Source organism: Varanus komodoensis, unplaced genomic scaffold, assembly GCF_004798865.1.
Source record: "Varanus komodoensis strain SLA01 unplaced genomic scaffold, ASM479886v1 scaffold41, whole genome shotgun sequence".
Lineage (NCBI taxonomy): Eukaryota > Metazoa > Chordata > Lepidosauria > Squamata > Varanidae > Varanus > Varanus komodoensis.
In genome coordinates this window covers 5,487,638-5,503,332 of record NW_025335954.1, presented here as the reverse complement: position 1 = coordinate 5,503,332, position 15,695 = coordinate 5,487,638, and the positions used below count along the sequence as shown (strand labels likewise).

Genomic DNA, 15,695 nt, shown 5'->3' with positions numbered 1-15,695 from the left:
GTGACCTGGCTTGGGTAACACAACAAGCCACGCTTTCTTGCTATCAGAGGTCAGTTGTCCCGTTGTGCAGACAGGGACTGCTTTGCCAAAGGTGGCTTGATTTTTCAAATAAGCTACCATGCAGTGCCTGCAAGCTGTTCTAGGTTGCTGTCACCCATGACAAACTGCTATGGAGGCCTAACACTGTTGAGCCCCTACAACCAACAAGCTGCTTGGTGAGAGCAACAAAAATTCCTTGCTGGTCTTGACAAGGAGCTGCCAGGCGAGGGCTGCTGTCAGGAACTTTTCCCTGCCTGTGGCAGCATGGAGCACCCATCCTGGCTGGTGGCTCAAGAGCAGACCTCTCCAGCCACTCGCAAGGATGGCCAGAAACCACTCCTACTTGACAAAGAGTATGGAGGAGCAGACATCATTACCAGCAGCTGGAAAGGTCAACGCTCAATCTGCTGACAAGGAGCCAGCAAACCTGTTTTTGAGATGGCACCAAGCAGATTGAGCACCCTGCCTCTTGCATAGGAGGTCCAATCTCAGCAAAGAGATAGGAGGAGATGGGAATGTTCGAGCTACTTGGCAGCCAAGGATGGGCACCACCAACTGCATCCCAAGTGTATCTCCTACCTGCAAGTAGCCCTCTCAGACAGAAGGCAGGAGCTGACAGTCTACTCAGAGCTGCTTCCCTGTCCTTGATGCAGTGCTGCTGATGTGTGAATCAGGCATTCCTTCCTCCTGTTCCCTCTGGAGCAGGAGTGGGGAGTGACCAATCAGCTCCCTATCCTTCCTGCAATGATTCAGGGTACAGAGACTAAGGGAACAATTTGTTTTTAATTCCTCTTTGTCTCAGTAGCACAAACATGGCCCCTGCCTTGAAGAATGATGGGCCTTTTGGCTGGGCAACATGCAGGGAGCTTCCCATTGCAAGCGCTTGCAGATGGAACTCACTGTGCTAGGAGAAACTCTGACAGCCACTGCCAGAGAGGAGACCCATTCCTCCTCACACCTGTTCCCTAGGATATTGCCTGGGGAAAGGAGGGGCAAAGAGGTGGCAGAGCACCCATGATGAGCTCAACAGTCTGTCAGGCTTGTCAAGGATATGTCACAAAATAACCAGCCCACTGTGGCTTATTGCCAGGGTGGGCAGTTGTGACATACAGACCACGTCCACATGAGACAAGAGAGGAGACATTTTGAAGTAGTACAGATTACACTTCAGACAGACAAGAGGAAGAATGTGAGAGTTTTGATATGTGCAGTCTCTCACAGATATTAAGCATACTTACTGCTAGACACCAGTGGACTCCAAGGTGAATGGGCACCAGCAGGATGTCCACTGCAAATATATCCACTTTTTTAGTCCAACGTTTCACAGCTAGATACTTCGCCGTTTTTAACTTAGTGAAGAAAAATGTGTTAAATGCATGAACAGTTGGAAAGCCCTTCTGTTTACTTCTTTCCATCAGCATGTTCATGTAGAAATTAATTATCTGAGGAGAAGATGAATACACATGTTACTTTCATACAGTTAGATGACTGCTAGCTTTTCAAAACAGCTTTTCTGCATCCACACAATAAGAACATTCACTAAGCAAATGGTGTCATTCCAACTTGCTAGATACTGAGTAATGGACTCTGCAGCCCTGGTGATCCAAAGAAACGGATCTTTAATATAAGAGTAGTAGATACTTCACAATGCAACAGTATTTCATAATGGGGCAAAAACTAAGATACCCTCCAGGAAAGGACCTTAGCTGGACCCTCATCATCTACCAGCCAATTTTTTTCCCTTCTCTGATGGTTTTTTGCTGGACTGTGACCCTGCTTTCCCAGATGAGTTGCTTAGATGGCCAGGAAACTGCCACCAGGATGGATTAAAAACCCAAGCCAGCTGTGTTTCCCTTTGGGGAGGTCTTTATCTGCCTTTCTGGGAAGCAGAGCCATGATGAGCCACAAGGGAATGCCACCAAAGTAGGTTTCATCTTTAGGGAGACACTTCCAAGGACTCCAAAGACAAAGGCTCCCCTAACAACATGGTTAAAGCTATTTTGGTTTCCTCAGGGTGCTCGTTTGCTCCTTAGGCTGTTGGGATATGCCTTGGAGGGAAGATTTTGAGTCAGTGTTGTGACAGGTAGGGGGAGATATGGCATTGGAAAAGTACTAACCAGGCGAGGAGAACATAGCCTACTTAATGAATGTGCTGTGTTTTGGTCCTCCTTGCACCAAGTCTGATGATTGCTCTATCAGCCTACCTTTGGGTCTCTGGATGACACTTTTAAATGCCAAATCAGTTTCAAATAAGACTTCCTTCATCCATGATTTAAAAGTGGTTGAGGCAGCCAATCAGGCATGCATTAACAAGACCTGGGACTATAATGCCCACTGGGATACTTGGTCCAGCATCATGGTAGATGGGAGGGCTGGGGAGGGGAGTTGCTGAGGTCTGTAGAAATGCTCTCTCCAGGCTCCCTGTCCATCCGATTACTGGTCTGGAGTGTTTGCATCATGAATACGCAAACCCTAGCTTATGATTTCTTGTGTCTTAAAAACCCAGACAACAGGGACTGAGTAAGAGTTAATCAAGAACCATGTAGCCCACAAACTGCAGACTATGTGAGAGTTCTCTAACTCTCAAAATAACCTCTCCTGTCTGGATTTGCACAAGCCACAGCAATCCCCGGTTGGGATGTTATTTGCATAACTGGCCAGCATGCCCCACAGAGTCTCAAGCATTGATTAACCTTCAGGTGTGTCGTCTCAACCAGATGACCATGTTTGATTCTGCGTCTTAACTTACAACATTTGAAATTTTACAGAATTTGGAATATTTTTACAAGGGAAAAGAGGCAAGGGAACTGAGGTATTATCTGGTTTGCTGAGGCAAAAGCAGGCCAGAGACAAGGATACAGACAGCCTATTCAGAAAGCTCCCACGGCACAGGAATATGGAGCAACAAATTCAGCTACAAACACAAGCATTCTAATTTTATATTTTCTGCTGAATGTATAAAGTGGGTGTGGCAGAGACTTACAGGGAAATAAGCGATGCGCCAGTAGCTTTTCATTGCCCACAGCTTTTCTTCTGCATTCTCCCAACCATGCATGTCAAACCTCACAGACATGTGCATGTCATCTACGAATGCTGTCAAGTGCTAGTCTGTCCTCATGTGTCAAAGTGGCAACCCTGCAAATCTGCTTTACAAAGTAGCCTTACAAAGTGTCCAAAATGTGCCACTTTTTGAATTTTGGCCCATCCCTTATGAACCTGTTTCAAGAAGTTTTCCAGAACACCACAAGCTGTGAACCAAATGCGCACTGCAGCAATTGCTCCATTACCAATTGCTATGCCAGAAATAACTCACAAGGACTCCACTGTGTCAAAACAGTCACAGTTAACTTATGAAGTCTGCTGCTGCCATTACCTAATGCATGGCAGGTACCAGTCATCCATAGATTACCAGTAGCCATGAGTGTGGGCTATGCCCCCATGCACTGCTTGTGCACCCACAGGCTTCTGGTTGGCCACTGTATGAAAGTGGGCTAACCAGATCATTGTTTGATTCAGCAAGGCTTTTCTTCTGTTCTTATGCCACATAAGCAGGTTCTTACTGGTCATTTGGAGATGTTCTACAATCACTAAACAGCTGTATAGTTCAAAAACATACTTAGATGAAGGATGAAATTGGATTACCTCATCATTGAGCCAATTGAGGTGGTTAAGGGTCTGAATGTCCTTCCTAGTTATTGTTAACCGGAAGGCTTCACTAAGCACCTCATCTTGGTTTCCGCTGCGCAGTACACTCTTTATTTCCCTCTCCATTTCCTAAAGGAAATAAAAGTTATTTATAACAGAAAGGAGTTTGGATTTTGCAGCTTAACCACGTGATGCAAGCTCAAAGTCAGATCGCAAAGAAAGATAGCTCTAGAAAGCAGAAAGGTAGTAATGAATCTGGAATGCTGATCTTAAAATCTGAATGCACTTTAGCCCCAGTAAATTAGCATGAGAAACAAGGAGGCTGTACTAACAAGTCTCCATATTTGTTTGTTGGCTCAGTATCCCAAAGTCACCTCACTGAAATGACTGAATGGGAAATACAGTTGCTATGGGGATTCAGGAACAGGGAGACCACCATGTGGGAGGTGGGAGATGCTGGCCAGGTATGGCCAGAGGATTTTATGGTGGCAGTGGAGAAGAGTGGGGGAGGGGAGGACAAAGAATGCATAACATTTGAGAAATATGCTTTGATGGCCAATTAAGCCCAACTACTCTACAATTCCTACTCAGCAGTTGCTCCCAAATGTGCTGCTAAAGTGCCACCCCACCAGTATCATGACATATTTTCTTGGGAAAGCCAGGAACAACCTTGACGGAGAAGTGGTAATGCTTTAATTTCTTACTTTATACTTGTGAAAGTGAGGCCTGGAACTAAACTTTGTTCATATGTTTGAACATATAAAAGTATGAACATATCATATTTCCTTCTGATAGTGGTGTCAGAAGGAAAAAAAACACTACTATATAGAAAAGACTGGTAAGTCAAGGGAAGGCTAAAGGAGACCCCTTCTTTCCAACAGTGTGTTGGAGTTTAAGAGTGGAACATTCTGTCATGCAATCACCCAGATGCAGTCTCAAGTGGCACCACCCAGAAACATCATTGTAAACTAGCTGGGAAAGTCCTATTTTTAGAAGGCTTGCCTGGCCCTTCAGCATCCATGTAAGACTATACCTCTGTAATTTCAGGGAATTCCTCTTCATTGTCAGGTGTCTTACTGCCTTTTGGACCAATTGTGACAGGAATTTCCTTCTCAAGTGGTACTCGCAGATGTAGGTCAACTGAATCAGGTATTGAAAACTCCTGTTTCTGCAATCTCTAGAAGACACATCCTTAAACTAGCAACATCTCACTGCTTGGATTTCTTACTTTCATGAGCTGAGGCACAAAACATGGCTCAGCCATCAAATTTATTTAGAGCCATTTTGCTAATGAGCAAGGAAAAAATAAATGGTTAAACCCTTTGACCTTAGGAGACTATTGATCAGATCTTGCCCTCCCACTTGCTTATCAGTTTCACATTCAGTATTTGAAATTCAAAGCAAGAAAACCTGGTGACAAAAATACCACCCATCTTTTCTTAGAGACTTACTTTTCTTACAACCTTCAGTTACAACAACCAGCCTAATTCTTAGCAAGAGCAACTAGGTTCCTGAAAAATTAGGTAGACTTTCCAGCTCTGAGTTAACTCCCAATATTCATTTTTTAAAAGATTTTTGAGTATTCTACCTGGTTCTGAAGTTGTAATGCCAAAGCCTTCTGCTCTTCAATGTATCGCAATCTTTCACGGGCACGAGAATCGTATACACTGGTTCTAGAAAGATTTTTTGCATGGAGTAGACAGAACATTCAGCAATAGTATCAGGAAATACACACATCTTTGTTCACTTCAGGTGTATCAAGCTTATCATTTGTATGGACTCATCAATTTTTATGGGACAGCTACTATGAGGTACAGGCGCATGGATGTATGCAGGTAAGGTCTGTGTCAAACAACCCCCAATCCACCAAAGTGGAGTGACAGCAACTTACATTGCTATAAACACACCAGTACCTTCATACATTTTTTTAGTTTAATGTTGGGTGGGGGAGAGATGAAAAAATAAGAATGATATTAATCAAGGAGCAAGATTTAGCCCTTGGATTCAAGCTGCTGATTCCTGATTTGAATGCAAAACTCCATATTTTTCCTCCACAATGGAGCAGTTCTAAGTAATGTACATTCACATTGTGAAACTGGATTACATAGAAGACTTCCTGCTTTTAACTATTCCATTTCTTCTCTGTTTGCCCAAACTAAGCAAAAGGGGGTTATTTAGCCATTAACTAAAAGGACTATCCATTCACAAGTGAGTTAAGAGGGCAGAGAGCTCCCTAGACTTACTGAAGTGGTTAATTCTTCAAGGACAGCTGTGGAAAGGTAGTGACTACTGAGATTAAAAAATGGGCAGAATGCACCCAAGATTAAAAGTCTTCAAGTCGCATTAACCAGAAGTCAGAGTTTGTACTCTGCTAGACTGCTTCCAAGGTTCTCCAACCATTTCCTTATCTCTGAAATCAATTACAAGCTTTGGTCTATGAAGTGCCATCAAAGGGTTCCTAGCATCCTCTGTGTACAAAGATAAGTGGCTTATTCTTTTGGGGAAAGCACTGGCACTCTGAGAGCTATGCCAGTATTTAGAAAGAATTAAAGCTGAGGGAAAGTAGAAAAAAACCCTTCCCTGCGAACATTTCTCCAACTGAAAGGAGAAGAAAGCTATAAAGGAAATCCCCATTTTCCAAATGGACCACTGCTGATTTAATCCAGATTGGAAAGGGAAAGTTAACAGCCTAATTGCAACATGTTTAAAGAGAAGTTAATTCTTGAACTTCTGATCACACAATGAGTCTATGATCCATAAATGTATTTGTTAATATTAACAACAGAAAACACTCACAATTCTTTGATCCACAATTCAGCTTCAAAGAAAGGTGTGCTGAAAGATGAAAGGAATTGAGAAAGTGTAAGTGTTTCCTCAATATAGGAAATAGCTACCCATTTTAGCTGCACATTAAGTAAAAGATGAGAAAAGGCTATGATGTTTGCTTGGATGAAATGAGCAAGAAAGGGATGCAGTCATGAAAATCCCTCACAAAACACTACTGCAAAAAGGTTACAGGCAAAGTTTGAACCGATGGCACTGAAGAACAATGAAACTCCCAAATGAAATCTGAGATGTACTTCAACAAGCATGCATCATTATATTAGTTTTAACTGTTCGATATTTAGTTCTCCTGGTTTTTACTTTGTTTTTATACTGAAGTTTTAAAAGTTGTATACTGTATTTGGTCAGACTATCAAATTTATGGTTTTAATTGTGTACCACCCAGAATGATCTGTCTATTGGGTGGTAGACAAATGTTCTAAATAACAGTTAATTCCATTCCTTATTCCCCTAACTTTTTATGGCCTGAAGTTGTCATGCTATAGCTTCAGAGGCAAAGTTACAAAAACCATAGGTGAACATTGCTGATATGGTTCAGAAAATATGCTCAAGGTACTTTGCCTGACTGGGACCCAAAGTTCTTGTCCAAAGAGGGCCAAAAGCTGCCTGTGGTGTGAACAGAATTATCACTCAGATCCTGAAGCCTTGCTATAAGCTGACATCTGAACAGAGTGCGAAATCTAATCGCAGGAACAAATTCCACTATCCCCCCTGCACAAAAAAAGGTTACACAGAAGTCTATTTAGATTGATCCATATCCAGAGACAGTTACACTGAAGTTCCATTAAAATTAATTAGATATGAATGGATCATCATCTATTTCAGTGGGGCTTAAGTACAATTAACTTTGAGGATCATGATCTCTCTCCTTTGCATCACCAAAATGTGGTACCCACAAATTACGAAAAGCACTTGCCTCAGAGCTGGGGTTTTGGCATCTTTGCCATTGAGCATTATAAGAGAATTAGAGCCTAAATGAAGCACAAGAAAGAGCAAGGTTAAATATTAATCATTGTAAATAAGCTTCTTCAGTGACAAAACACCAGTCCTTCTATTTCATTTCCCACTAAAAAGGGAGTAGTTCTACTTCTATCAACATTTGCTTTCAATTATCAAGAACGTTAGACTGGAATTACATACATATGTGCACTCAGGCTACAACGCTGAGAGAGGTCCTATGAAAATTATTTCCATGTGAACAAGATTAGGACTGGACTGTAAGTTTCATATTTGAAACATGAGAACAGCAGCACCCCATCTAACAAATTTGTTGCAAGGATGAATGAAATAGCTGGATGGTCTGGAGTCAGTAATAACCAAAGGGTCTTGGGTAGAGAAGGGAAGCTATTGTAAAGGTCAATTTATATTTATTACTTTTACCTTCAGCTTCATCCAGTGCTGGTAGACTATTTTGCTGAGTTGGTGTACTGGCCTCCTTGGGATTAAAGTGTATGGGAAAACTATGGATTGGGTGTGGCAGTGGTTTATGAAACTGATGCTCCTGGGTCCTCAGAACACCAGATGATTGGTTATTTTGAGGGGGGTTGTAAGTATCAAAAGTTTTTCTATTCTTATTTTCAGCTTCTTTCACAAGGTTTTTACTGGAACTTGCACACCTGGGTCTGAAAACAAAAACAAAAGACCAGAACTTTAAAAAACAAACTAGGTAGCAATGGCTAGCTTAGTCGATGTATTTCATGGACTCACAGGTGGAGAGAAAACAGTGAAGAGGGCTTGGAGGTTGAGAGTTTTTTTCCAGTAACCATTTGAATTAGCTGCCTGTAGATCTCTTTCTCTTCTTCTCGAACGGTCTATGGAGAAATAACCACACACAAGAAGCCAAATAATAAAAATCTGGTAGTTGTTCTCAGAACATCTCTCCATTTCTCATCTCTGAGTCTTCTGTTAATCTCTTTTCCTTGCTCATTTTCTCACTCAGACTCCTTCTTCTCTCCCATTCCTTCTCCCACTTGCTTTTCTCCCCTCTCCCCACATTTATTTCCCTGGACCTCCCCTCAGTTCAACTAGCTTCTCAAGTCACACCTTTCCACATCTCTTTGCCTACTCTTTCTCTGCTCCTGCCCTAGGATCAGAGCAGTTCAACCAATGGCAATCAGAGATTTTGGGATCTACACCACTGTTATGTGGTAGTAGGGTGGCTGAGTCAATCATTTTGAGCCTACCAGCACAAAATGCTAGTTAAATCTAAAATTTACAGTTGATATACAAGGGTTGTCCCAATTCAAGAAAAAAAGCATAATATGCAGTTTAAATTGGTTCTGCTTTTCACCTACCTCTTCTGCAGTACTAATGAATCTTCTCTGGGATTTCTTGGGACTTAGTAAACTCCGACGACATGGAACACTCCATGAGGGACTAGCAATGGACTTAATTGGAAATGATTTTTCATAGGCAGATATGTGGCAATGGTGGTTTGATTTCCCTACAAAGGAATTTGATATCCCACTGCAAAAAAAGTTCAATATATGAATCTAGTTAGCCAACATTACAAAGATATTCAAATTTAGAAGCTCAACCAGAAAAGCAAAGCTCAACCCATTCCTCATCTTCCCACCCTTTAGTCAAAAGAGGTGCTGACCCAATTCACATGTAACAGTAATTCCTAAGATGTTTAAACCAAGAGTTGGCAGTATCTTGCAAGAACAAGCAAGCAAGCTTTTTCCAGGTTGCTGGACTGAACAGCAGCAAATGGGTGCACTGCCTTCCTTGTGCTTGTCACCTTTGCTTTCAATTAATAACCCAGGAATGCTGTGGTCCTGGATTGCTATCATGACATCCAAACTTGGAAACTCTGAGTTGGTTTATGATAAATAAAGGCATAAGTTAACTGGGACATTTAAACCCTAAACAATCTAGAGTTTCCAGATTCACATATCAGGAAGCAACCCAGGAATGGGACATTGCTGATTTTGCAATTTAAAGCACAAGGGGCAAGAGGAAGGCAAGGGACAAGTGCATGGGAGGCAGCCCCAACAAACCTTTGTTAAATAACCCATGGGTTGTAGCTACATGTGAATCAGGTCATTGGTATCACTTCTCCAGCTTCTTGACAAGAACATCAAACTGTAACAGTTTGTTCTCTGATGGAGAACACCCCGGAGCAGGCTAATAATACTGATTTTGCAAGCATTTTCTCCTTAAAATAACCAGAAAAAGCTAACAAAATTTTAAAACCATATTAAACACAATACTCAAATCAGACATAATTATTAATAAACACTCAGGGCAATACAAAAACTTGACAGCATATCGCTAAAAATAAGTCTAAGAACTGAAACAGTAGTACACCCTAGCAACTCCAATTTCACCCTCTTTACTTGGAACAGGAAGAGCAGGAACTGAAGAACCTCTCAAACCAGTAAGGTCAAGAATAATAATAAAAGTTCTGTCTGTACAATTTCTGTGTGAGAAGTGACCCTCTACTGAATACCAGCAGCTGAATTTAAAAAAATGGAAGTGATACTGCTTTCGTGTCCTGCTTGTGGGCTTTCACAAGGCATCTGGCTGGCTCCTATGGGGTACAGGATGCTGGACTAGCAGGGCTCTTGTGTCCTTAAAGTGATGTTTCTTGCCTTTCCGCAGATACGTTTTAATTATTATGAGCAACAATAACAGAAAAAAGAACCTACAAATAAAACCACCAAAAGCAGAAACTTAGCAAAAAGTACATATCCATTCACAATAACTATTCACACCACCATTGGTTAAAACATAAGTATCTGCAGAAAGGCAAGCAGCACCTCCTCAGTGGCAACAAATACCTGCTAGTCCAGCATCCTGTCCTCCACAATGGCAAGCCAGATGATTTATGGGAACCCATGAACAGACTATGAGGGCGACATTGTTGCCATTTAGGGAAAGAGAATCTAATTTTCCAGATCTTAGTTTATATTTAAGACATTTTTATACCATTCCTTTTTAGTTAATGACTCTCAGAATGCTTTACAACATCTCATAAGGGTTATCTTGTACTAATAATTAGAAGATAGCTTTTTCATTTAACATGCCCTCATAGGTTGCTTTGGAATCAAACCTTTTACCTGAATGGCCAAATAATCCACTGATGTTGATATTTTAACATTTATACTTCTTGACGGAATTGAAAAGGGAAAACAGCCTTCCTTTACCTTTGCTAAAAGTGTAAAGTAAGAGGCAGTTATAAAATTGGGCAAGGTTAAGGGACTTTGGAATTGAGCAACAAACCCTAGGTTATCTTGTTCATTGCTGCAGCCTGAAAGCACAGGAGGCATTCTTGGCTACCCATATTTAACAACAGATAGTAATGATAATGCAATCTTTCTAAGCTGATTGTTTCCAGTTTGTATGATGGAGAATTATGCTTTTTTAGAAGCAAGGGAACTATTTGGTCTGCATTATATCTATTAGGAAATGTGCTTGTGAAGATAGTGAATTTCAAGGTCCAATGACAAGAGAAATCTGAGTTGAAAGCTTCCAGCAATTTATACATCCAACCACCAGATGGGGTTCAATTCCTATACTTATCTAGCTACTCTTTCTACAATTTACATACAAGCACACTCAGACCAGAAGTAAATCTGATGCAGCATAACCTAATTTATGTCGAACTCCTACAAAGCAGGGACTAGAGAAAAAGATATAAAGCATAGCTGAAGGTTAACCACTCCTTCACCCACATTTTCCACAACAAAACTTCTTTTTCAAGCTATTTCCCAACCTACTGGGAGGAAAACAGCTTATAAAGAATGATTGCAGGAGAAAGGTGGCTCTCTCCTTCCCATCCTGTGATTTAAAATTGCGCACTCAGAATTACAGGAATTTAGTGATACTTCAGTCTGCCATTTCTCATTTAAGACCATCAGAAAATGTATGCTAGATCAGACCAAAAGCCTATCCAACTGAATGTTCTGTTCAGACAGTGACCAACTAAATGCTGGTGCCAAGTCCACAAGAAGGATCTGGCCCTCAAAGTCACATACCCAAGTTGCCCTCAATCTACTTATCTATTTTTAATTTTAATTAATGTGTTTACTTTTTATACTACCCAACACCTTTTATTCTTGAAGCTGCTTCCCAGCCATTATTTTTCAGTTAAACTTAGCAGACATTATGTGACTTCATAAGGCAAAAGCTTTCTAGTCTGTCCTGTGCTTGAGCATTCCACAAAAAAAGTGAACAAACCATCACTGAAGCACATAGGAGATGGTCCAGAACAAGAGAAATGGTGACAAGGATTTGTGCATGAAAAGTGCCCAGGCTGTAACTGGACTCTGCCTATTAGGTTCTGTTTAGAATTAAAGATTAGTGGCAGCAGACACCTATGGCTCTTTGGACACTGCCACAGATTCTGGAGAACTGATTCTAAGTATTTTGCTACTCTTCAGTACAATGTTCTCCCCCCTTCCTTTTTTTGTTCTTCAATACAGTGGCAGATTATCCATAATTCAACTTGCTTGTTTTACTACTAGTATTGCAAATTCTCTCTCTCATACAGATACAGAGTTTAATACATTATTTCTTTCATTTCTGCACTGCCCAATAGGTGAAGCTTATCTAGACCAAATCTTTGACATCTTGGATTTTAGTCAAGGAAGTTCACCACAGGCAAAATCCAACAGGGTGCTTATGCCCATCAACTCTTTTGTGTCCAACCAATCTCCAAGTAGAGCTGCCTATGGAGCAAACAGCTCGCACTTGTGGATGCAACCGCAAATGCTTGTTGCTGGAACAGGACAGGCAGGTGAAGCTTGAATAAGGCAGCTCCAATGAGCTCACCAAGGAAATAGCAGAGCTTATTTCAGGGCTTCTTCTGGAAAGTACTAATCTTTATTGTACAAGAGGTGGGTCCCATTTCCACAACATAATTCATGGGATTCATCCACTTGTGCAACAGATCGTGCAGGATGACAAAGAATCAGCAGAGGAATAAGTGCCTCACTGGATTTTGCCCCAAAATATCATAGCCTTTGTGCCTGAAATTTTTATACACCATAAAGGAAAATCTGTTTCCATTGTGCTTTATTCTTGGGCTTCTTGGGATCTGCAATACAATTCAAAAATATTCTAAATTCTAGACAACCAACACTATCTTACATAGATGTTGATGGTTACATAAGAGGCTATGGGAAGGAGTTTCAGAACTCACAGAAATACATCCACATTAGGAGTTTATAGGAATTCCTTGAATTCAGTATGCAGAATTTCAGTTCTGCTACTGAATGTGTTCAATCCTTATTGGGTTATTTGGGAAGCAGAGGTGACCACCTTATTTTATTCTAGAGAGTCTGAGAATTCCACCAAGCAAGCAGATACCTCCCTATTGTTTCTTGGGGTCAAATGCAGCTCTCTGTGTTGGTGATGTGTTCAACTGTGTATTTATACAGCTATGTAAGATAGTATTATTTGCCAAATACTGATTTCTTTCAGGGAGTTCTGTGATAGTAACTATTTCAATTTTCGTGGGTGTGTGTATTCTGTGCAGTCAATTTTTAGCTGTTTGTTACAATGAACTATAACTATTAACTGTAACTTTTTGCTACAGGCCATGGCTGAAACAAAAAGATTGAAATCTTATACAAATTAAAAAATCTAGTTAAACTTTATGTACCTTGGACTCTTGCGCATTTCAAAATACACACCACGACTGGCTCTAGGTTTCTGTAAAACAGGACCCAGGCTAGAAGTACAATTCCTCCACTGTCCATTGGCACTTGTTCCAAATGTTCTTACTGTACTTGCTGCTTGATAGCTCTCGGGCGATGGAGGTTCTGCCAAGACAAAAGCACTGGACAGTGAATGAGAAGCTAACAGCCTGACATTCACATTTTCTAGTAGAAAACAATGTCATTCACTAAGGCATAATTGACCTATGGAGGACATCCATTCATGTACATAGGCAGCCTCAAGTAACTTGAAAGAGTCTACAGAGGTTACAAATGAGATTTCTAAATGTAGTTTTGAAGGTCAATCACAATCAGTTTGCCTCACTTTTCAAGCTGTGAATTTCTTTTGGGCAGTAATTGCCTGATTTCCTACAATGCAATCCCTATTTATGCACATTACACTTGCAGGAAAATAATCTTCACTTTTTAACCCAAAGATAGCAATTTAGCCATTCATATACCAAATCCTACCAAGCTTTAAGGAAGGTATAATACAATGTTTGCCCATTTTTGTGAATAACTTTTTTCAGAAATTGTCATATTCCATAGTTCAATGCTATATAAAAATCCAAGAGGATATACAACATGCATGTAATACGTACACATACATATATGTAAAGCTCTGTCCAAGTGCATGTACTCCATAATATCGAAGGCTTAACTACTATGTCTATCAGCTTTATCATGGAACCCAAGTTTTACCTGCAGTGCAAACTACATTTTAATCCATTTGGAGAAAAACAGCCCCCAGAATACAGAAAATGGTCATCCCTGTTACAAAGTAATATTCTTACTGCAAGACAATTCTAGCTACAGAACTCAGGCAAACGGTCACAATTCCCCCTCAGAGCATGAGGATCATTTCAAATGATTTGCTTTCATCCAGTTTGGGTCAGTTAAATGGTATTCTTCTATTTAACAAGTATTAGATTGAACCAAACATTAAAGCAAGAATAAAAACACACCATACATACACCTTACACAAGGGCATTTTCAATACAGTGCTATAATCAGGAAAAGTTTCCTCACTGTCAGGGCAATATAACTGTGGAACCAGCTGCCTAGAGAGATCATGGGCTCTCCCACACTAGAGACATTCAAAGAGAAACTGGACAGCCATCTGTTGGGATGGTGTAACTTGGTGTCCTGCAACAGTGGGGGGTGGTCTTCATGGCCCCTTCCAACTCTACTATTCTATGATTGTATAATCTGCATATGTTTCAAAAGAACTTAGTCTCTCAACTCAAGCCAGCAAAGTTTACCTTACCTGAACAGTAATTGAAACTATAGGAAACGTTTCCAGTTGGACAAGTAGAAGGTCTTTCCAAACTGTCAAATTTGTTTGATAAAAGCTGAACAAACAAGGAATTAAAAGCAAAGAATATTCATAGAAAGTTATTTCAATAAAAATAATGAGCTTCAGCAATATAAGTGAGTAAGAGTTGCAATATATGCAGTGCCTCCAGAATTTTAGTACAGTGGTACCTCGGCTCACGAATGCCTTGGTTCACAAACAAAAATCTCATTAAAATTTTGACGTGGGTTGCAAACTCCGCATTGGGTGGCGACCAAGATCACAGCCCTCTCTCCCCGCCACCCCCCGCCAGTGGGGATATGGCCATGATCACAGTTCTGTTCATGCAGGGAAGATATGTGTGATCACAGGCACCCTGCTGCAGGAAAGACGGGCGCAATCTCGGCCATCTCCCCCGCGGTTGTGCTGTGCTATGCCCGTCTTTCCTGCAGCAGCACACCTGTGATCATGCACGCCTTCCCTGCACAAAAACAACTGCGATTGTGGCCATCTTCCTGCCACCTCCTGAGTGCGGAGATGGCCATGATCGCAGTTCTGTTCATGCTGGTGAGGCATGCATGATCAGAGGTGCACTCCTGCAGGAAAGACTGGTGCAATCTCGGCCATTCCCCCCCCCCCACCAACCAGCACGATTACGGCCATCTCCCCACCCCACCCCACCCCCAAGTGGGGAGATGGCCACGATCGTGCTGGGGGTGGGGGGGAGATGCCGAGATCACACCCCTCTCTCCCTTCCAAGTGCGCTGTTTGTGCCCGTCTCTTCCTCCCCCAGTGCACCCGCGATCACGCCTCTCCCCCCACCCCCCACCGCACTGGGATGACAGGTGCAATCTCGGTCATGCGGGGCGGGGAGATGGCCATGCTTGTGTTTGGGGGGGGATGGCCACGATCTTTGTTGTTGTCACTTTGCTTCACATTTTTCTGATTTAAAAAATGGTGACAGAACGGATTAACCTTATTTACATTGAACCTTATGGGGAAATTTGACTTGGCTCAAAACCAATTTGGGTCACAACCAGAGTCCTGGAACAGATTAAGTTCATGAGCCAAGGTACCACAGTATATGAAAAATTCAGACTTCTTTATGCAAAAGCTAACAATAACTTATTTAGATATGGAACATTCTAGGCATGCAAATTATTTTACTTTGTAGTATCACTTAGAACAGGACAATAATTAAGAAGGTTGGG

At 41.4% G+C, this 15,695-nt stretch overlaps 1 protein-coding gene across 4 annotated transcripts in view; it reads right to left on the bottom strand.

Annotated features, from left to right (window-relative positions):
* Nucleotides 1-15,695, bottom strand: part of SENP1 (SUMO specific peptidase 1) — a 35,955-nt gene that overhangs the window by 12,928 nt on the left and 7,332 nt on the right. For all 4 annotated transcript variants that reach the window (XR_006415985.1, XM_044443146.1, XM_044443148.1 and 1 more), the window contains exons 5-15: nt 14,458-14,542; nt 13,136-13,295; nt 8,823-8,994; nt 8,236-8,339; nt 7,909-8,150; nt 7,445-7,499; nt 6,481-6,519; nt 5,273-5,357; nt 4,718-4,861; nt 3,682-3,813; nt 1,278-1,481 (exon numbers count right to left, since the gene is read on the bottom strand). Coding sequence is in view for 3 of the 4 variants with exons in the window: in XM_044443146.1 (XP_044299081.1) it covers nt 1,278-1,481; nt 3,682-3,813; nt 4,718-4,861; nt 5,273-5,357; nt 6,481-6,519; nt 7,445-7,499; nt 7,909-8,150; nt 8,236-8,339; nt 8,823-8,994; nt 13,136-13,295; nt 14,458-14,542 (1,422 nt within the window). In the remaining variant the exon portion in view is untranslated. The remainder of the gene's footprint in view (nt 1-1,277; nt 1,482-3,681; nt 3,814-4,717; nt 4,862-5,272; nt 5,358-6,480; nt 6,520-7,444; nt 7,500-7,908; nt 8,151-8,235; nt 8,340-8,822; nt 8,995-13,135; nt 13,296-14,457; nt 14,543-15,695) is intronic.